Below are 7312 nucleotides of genomic sequence, written 5' to 3' on the forward strand. Positions count from 1 at the left end.
TTAGAGTTTTTAAATTAGATTATATTATATTCTATTTAATAAAATAAACAAGTTCCAACATTTTTCTCATTTTCCAAATTATAATGAAATAAAACAATACTAAATATAGAACAAAATTAAAATTGAATATAGTAAAAAAAAATTTTAATCATAAAAATATATATGTAAATTTATCGTTGTTTTTTGATAGATAATAAATATGTTTTTAAAAAAAGGAAATAAATTAGTTAATAAAAACCTAAACAATAGACTTTAGTAAGATTCAAAATAATAAATAAATTTAAATGGCGCATCTTGTTACTATCACATTTTGTTTAAAGTTTAAAGTTTAACTTGAATTAATTGAGAATCACAATTTATATGGATAATATAATATTATTCATCAATCAAAGCTTATACCAAAAAAAATATAAATATATTGCAATAATACTATTTAGGTAATTTATTTTATACTCATAAAATATCATTAAATATTTCATACATGTACAAGGTGTATACTACTATGCATTTATTGTTTTATGGTGTTTTAACTTTCCATGATTCCTCTTGTATTCGATTAAAGCAGTCTGCTAGGAATGTAAACTGTACATACAAACAGTACATGTTAAATCAGATATAAATATATCAGTAGGATACATCTATAACTTAGAAAATATAAGTTTATTATTAAGTTCATAGAATAAAATACTTACATAAGGAGTATGTAGTTTAACACTTTTGGGGTTTTTTTCTTCACGTTGAAACTGAAAACTAAATAATCCATTAGTCTCATCAACCTCCCAGCATTTGATGGTTTTCCATGTGAATTCAACAATTTGATTCTAAAACAAGTAAAAGCAAATGTATTTGTTGGTATTATTTTTGTTATTGTTCTATTTAATATTTATTTTAATTATTTAGTTAAAAAAGTTAAATAAATAACATTTTATACTTTTCTAAAAATATTATCACAATTAGTATTCAAAATACATATTATTTTAAATGCTCAAAAATATACTGATTTTTATAACTACCATTTTAATAATATCTCTTATTATTTATTTTTACATTCAAGATAATTTTAACATTAAACAGTTACATTTTTTTTAATATATATATAATTATTAAAATATAAATCAATAAAAAAATATATCAAAATATACATTATTACAAAACATTCTCTAGTTTATTAAAATAGTTGAATTGTTAACTGTCATTAACAAACTAACAATTTAACTTAATTTTGGTTTAATTATTAGACACCAATTAAGTTGCTATTTTAATTAAAATATTTCTATAATATTTGTTTTAAATTTATAAAATTAATAAGTATAAAACAAAATAAAGCAATATATTACTAATAAATAGCCTACATGTTTCAATTATCCAGCACTTAAATTTAAATATTTTACTAAAGACCAGATATTTATGAATCTGTATGTTTTTACTGAAACCAATCTACATAATCACATTTGTCAACTTGTCAACACTTCAATTCTTTAATAAATTTATTCAAATTCAAGTTTTTACCAAATAAAGTATATAATTCGAGGTTAAATAATAATGTTAGCAATTTAATATACTTTAGTAATGCAACTCTGCCTTTTTATTAAGCTATACTTATTTACTTATTCAATGAAACATTATTTCTCATTTATTTAACATATAAGCATATTTTTATTCATTTTTTTTTTATATATATAAATATCCAGTCTATAGCAATTATTAAGTAATGAATATTACCTCAAGAGTACCATCTTCAGTACATGCTATAAGTCTAAGACCTAAATAACCAACAGCTGCCATCACATGACCAGTCTTTCGAGAGTCGCACGGACAATGTGGAAAAATTACTTCACCATAACCAGGTAATTCTTTAGCCATTTTTAAATACTATAAAAATACATTTACTTTTTTTACTTAATATTTTACATTGTTACATCAACATTTTATAAATAGTCTTGAAAATGTCATGTAGCATTAATTGATAAAATAAAATAAAAAATATGAAGAATAATTACATCTAATTTTTTGGAAGAATCTTGCAAAGCTTTTAGTTCGTATAAACGATCTCCTACAATGATATGATTACGATCAACTTCATCTATAGTACTCCAAAAAATAAATGTAGCAGCTAAATTATCTGATTCTATAAGTCGAATTTCAATGGCAGGGTTAAATAGCCATCGTTTAATACATAAACAACTAGCACTAGCAGTTCGGTAGTTTTGAACATAAAGTTGATGAGCAACTTCATTTGGTTGAATTTTCCTTTCTAACAAAATAAAATTAATTAGTGTTACAAGTAAATTAAATATAAAATACAAATTTTAATTTTTTGAAGTAATCACAAAAATATATTATGACATTGTATTAAAAAATCTTGATACTCACCAAAGTTATACTCAACAATTTCAAATAGATAAAAATAATCTGCTATATTTTCAGCCATTTGTATTTTATCAATAACACTGTTATAAACACTATCAGCTGTTGCATTTTTTTTAGTTCTAATAACTACTATTTCTCGGTCAGGTAATATTATTTTTAAATCCACTATGGAATCAATATTCTGTACACAAAAATTAAATGAAAATATAAAGTATATTTAAGTCAAACAGATTAATAGAATTACCTGTATGTTACCAGAATCCGCTAAGAAATCTTGCATGATTTCACACTCAGCTATCACACGAACAGCGCATACTTTTTCCAAATATAATTCTAAACCTCTTCTTCTCGAATCAAGTTGTTGTTCACTTAACCTATTAAAAAAAAAAAAAATGCATTATTTAATGTATATAATTTTTTTTTTTTTTAACTTACGTAAATGGCCACTTTCCCGGGAGTTTAGGAAAACTATATCCAATAAACTCTCTTTTGAGATTAGCATGTAGATTGGCAAACTCACTATATCGTTTTGAACATAAGTGTCGACCAGCCATATATATATTAAACACCTAAACAGTAGTCATGTTTGTAAAAATAACCATTACTCTAGTTCATTTACTATGGTTGAAATGGATAAACATAAACAATAAATATGATTTATTTCAAAGGAAAAAAATTAGAACACTAATAAATTATATTTTACAAATACATTTAAAGTATATAGATGAATAAAAAATATGATTTTTAAAATTATAATTATTTACTTAATAAAAATAACTCAATTTTATATAAAAAATAATTCATTAGTCATTAAGAGTTAAGACACATGTTATATCATTATAAAAACTTAAAGTATATTAATTTCTTACCACATATTTGTCTCCATCTTTATCAACTGTATGATAATCTGGTACAGAAATTGGTAATGATCTTTTATCACTGTAATCTATATAATTATAAGTAGACTGATCATCACTAGGTTCAAGTCTTTCAGCTTCCTAAAATATAATAACACATTACATTCAGTATATAATGCGCATAAAAGTGGTATAAAATTAGACAAAAATGTTTTATTATTTTAAGTCATATTTCAACTTTTGAAATTTATCCTATATAGTTCTATATTTAATTTCCAAAAAAAAGAAAACAATAACTTAATTTTTAAGCCAAACTATGAATATGACTATTGGCATTTTATTTTTTTAATTAAATAGCAATAAATACTACAAAACTTCAGATTAAGTCTTGTACATTTATTAGATCCATGTCATATCTAGTGAAAACATAAATATGTGGCTACTGGTAAACAAAAATAAATTATGATTATGATACATCACTAAAATATAATGTTTATGAGTTTATATTACATAAAATACTACATAACATCATGTTCCTTATTATTAAATTTATTATTATATTTTACACCCAAACTTTTTAAAAATCATACCTTCTAGCATTTTACAATTTTGAATTTATTACTAACTGTTTTATATACCTAGACACCTAGTTATTAAGAATCTATTTTATATAACTATAGTTTTAATTAATTTATTTTATTTTTAAACACCAATCAACAATTACAGATTTACAAATTAAGTTTAATTTACAGTGTAATAGCATTGATTATAGAATAGTAAAGTCTATTCACTCTGTTAGATTTTGTTGGCATTTTCTCCATCTTAAAAACCGTACAACATAATATCAAAATACACATTCAGAATAATTCACTAAACTATTATTTTAGTAATAAATTGAATTAATCTATTGTCAAATTTAAAAGTAAAACTATTGTCTAGATCACAAAAGGTTTTGTTTTATATTTTAAATATGAATAAGAGCATTTTAATATTTGTAATTTTTTGTAAAATTTAGAATGCTCATAACTTGTTTCAAAACTAAAATATTATTAAAAGCCTAAATGGGCTCTAGATAATTTACTTACCTTTAAATTTGATAATAGGTCAAATCACTATAATGTTAAAAATAAAAGTAAAATGTATTATTCTTAACATTAAATTTTATTCATTACACTTATACATTGGTAAGAGATAACATAATGCTCCTTAATGAAATCAGGTCACAACTGATTACGTTTGAACAAAATCAGTAAAAAATTAACAATTACTGTTTATCTAGTATAGAAAACTAATTACATCAATTTCTTTTTAAATTATGAGTTGGAAATATTGTAGTCCTACGATTCTTCTAATACTTAATTTAGATGGGTAATATTGAATTTAAGAAAAACTAAGTAAAAATTGCTGTTTGTTATTGACCATTGGGTAAATTATATCAATAATTTTAAAAAACTATTCAGCATATTTCACATGTTTTTGGTTAACTATGATAATCTACCTAAGAACATAAAATTATAGAAACATTTACGTACTTGAGGTGTAACAGAAATTACAGTCAATGTCAACACATCACCGCCCGATTTGATCAGGTCCACAACTTGTTTGTGAGTTGATCCTTCGACATTCACATTATTCCTAAATATCAAACACAACATTATAAAGTTTTAATGTTCTGAGCAACTCAGATTAATATTAATCGGAATCAACTTCTTATAAAACATGATTTAATGTCTCAAAAAAAAAAAAAAAAAAACGAAAAGAAACACACAAAATAGCTTAAGCCTTACACTTCGAGAATCCTGTCTCCTTTTCGGATCCCTGCGTCATACGCTGCTCCTCCTTCGAGTACAGCACTGACATGCTGTAGAGGAGCGTAGAGTTGACCATTTATACTCTTAAGTTGACCACCCTCACTAACCTGGCCACGAACGTTAAATCCGAAACCAGTGACGCTCTTTGTTATCGTGACTTCACGAGGGCCCGTCGGTACTTTCGACGACATTGTCCATTAACACTCCATTACCTAAATGAGCAATAAAATCATGTGATGGTCGACGGATAAAAACGAAATTAATGTTCATTTATTTTAAAAATCACTGATGGGTCAAGAATATTATCATCCGACATTTCGATAACACGGCCACTATCAATAGTAATATCAGTACAATATGAATCGTAAATATTCCGACTTAAAATTCTCAACCAGAGAGACATCTACAGCACAAATTTAAAAATATTTTGTTTATTCGTTTGTTTGTGCCATAACAATTTATCTATCTTCAAATTAGTTCAAAACATATCATGAATTTTGTATTAAAGTATTGTGTTTTTATCAAATACTAAAGTTTACCTTTATGAAAAATGTAAACATTAGGTAAATGGAGGGAAATTTTAAAATAACTGAATGACAAAATAAACGTAGGTTGTACTTGTTATCTTGTTATTTTAAATTTAATATTATAGGCTATAGAGGCTATAGCCAAAGTCCTATATAATTACCTACCAATTAATAAATTATTTATGTTTAGGTATTTAATTATTTGTATTTTAATTTACACAATTTCAACAAAACATTAATTAAATAATGAACAGTATTTAGAGTATAGGGAAATTTTTAGTAAAAAAAATTAAATTTAGCAAAGCCGTTTCTTAGGAGTGAGGGGGAGGTGTCCAAGGAGTTCGGATTCCCCTAAAAAAAATTTTCAATATTTTATAAATGTTTAAAACGACTATTTATCTTTTCAACAATACCAACATAAATATTTTCAGTCATAAATGGTTTACGCTCCAATTAAATTAACTATTGACTGTTTTGTATCATAATAATTTATAATATCATATGAAAATATTATTATAGCGTCTAGTAATATAATATATTTATATATGTACTTAAATAGACAGACAACGACTGCTATCGATGCCGGTCGACGGTCAGCAACGACCAACAACAACAATATTATTAAATTTGTTTAAGTTAAAAGTACCTACCTATTGTTATTATAATATACCATTGTCCGCCAGACTTTGACAGACGCATTATATTATTTTAAATTATATTTTATCAAGATAAAATTTTTTTTGTCTAATTGTCAAAACCTAAATTCTGTAAACTGAAAACTTACAATATATTCATTTCAAATCCCCCCACCGAAATATGGCTTTGGAATCTAGGTACTACCGGAGTCCAAAATTCCATAAGTATTGATTTCAAAAACGAAAACGGAATACCTATTTATCGTTTTTAATCAAATCGATTTTCTTTTTTTATTGTAATAAGTATGAATTTTTATTCATTAACGTGAAAAATAACCGTAGATATTTGTACATATTATACTTAATATATTACTATATTAGCATTTTCAAGATTTTGTGGTAAAATTTTAAAAATATTTTGGCTCTTTTTGATCTATTCATAAAAATTTGACATTTGACGTTTTTTTAAATTTTTTAATCGACATACCTGCGTATTATACAATTTTTATTTGTAAGTAAAAACCTCGATAAGTTGATACACGTGACCTCACGTTGTTCTTGCGCAGCAATTAAAAAATATTAAAAATACATACAGTTCATTTATAGTCACAATATCTTTATAATAAAGTATGTGTTAAAAAATAATTCTAAAATCGTTGGTAATACGAATACCGTACATTATGATATTAAATGTTATATTATTTATATATTATGTAGGTTCCTAAATTTCTATATTAAGGACCCGTGTGTATTGTGATGAATACGACTTCGGACTTATAAAAACAGTATACGAATTCGTGATTTTCAAATGTTCAACGCGTGATATATACCATAGACCTTATACAAAGTATAAGGTATACTTGTATACTTGAAGAACTTACATCATATTATCAAATCCAAATGTCTTTGCATAGGACGTATTGGTAACAAATTATTACCCAAGGTGATGAACCAGGAATTCGACCACCGCTATTTGTGGTAACTAGATCGCGCCACCATGTATATAATATTATATGTAAATGGTTCAGTATCTTACATGGAAAATTGGTTTTTTGTGTACTTGCGTATGTTAAAATAAATTATAGCATATTAGTACATAATTATTATTATTA

General features: G+C 24.6%; 1 protein-coding gene across 1 annotated transcript; it reads right to left on the minus strand.

Annotated features, from left to right (window-relative positions):
• Window positions 1–427: 427 nt before the first annotated feature.
• On the minus strand, window positions 428–5433 carry LOC114128259 (sorting nexin-27). The gene is made up of 10 exons (XM_027992734.2): window positions 5015–5433; window positions 4760–4862; window positions 3240–3368; window positions 2806–2939; window positions 2615–2744; window positions 2374–2551; window positions 2001–2254; window positions 1723–1872; window positions 693–821; window positions 428–582 (listed from the first exon to the last, which is right to left on the minus strand). Exons 1-10 carry the CDS (start codon window positions 5227–5229, stop codon window positions 517–519), a joined length of 1488 nt encoding a protein of 495 aa, XP_027848535.1. The 5' UTR covers window positions 5230–5433; the 3' UTR covers window positions 428–516.
• Window positions 5434–7312: the final 1879 nt, after the last annotated feature.

This window comes from Aphis gossypii, chromosome 2, assembly GCF_020184175.1.
Source record: "Aphis gossypii isolate Hap1 chromosome 2, ASM2018417v2, whole genome shotgun sequence".
Lineage (NCBI taxonomy): Eukaryota > Metazoa > Arthropoda > Insecta > Hemiptera > Aphididae > Aphis > Aphis gossypii.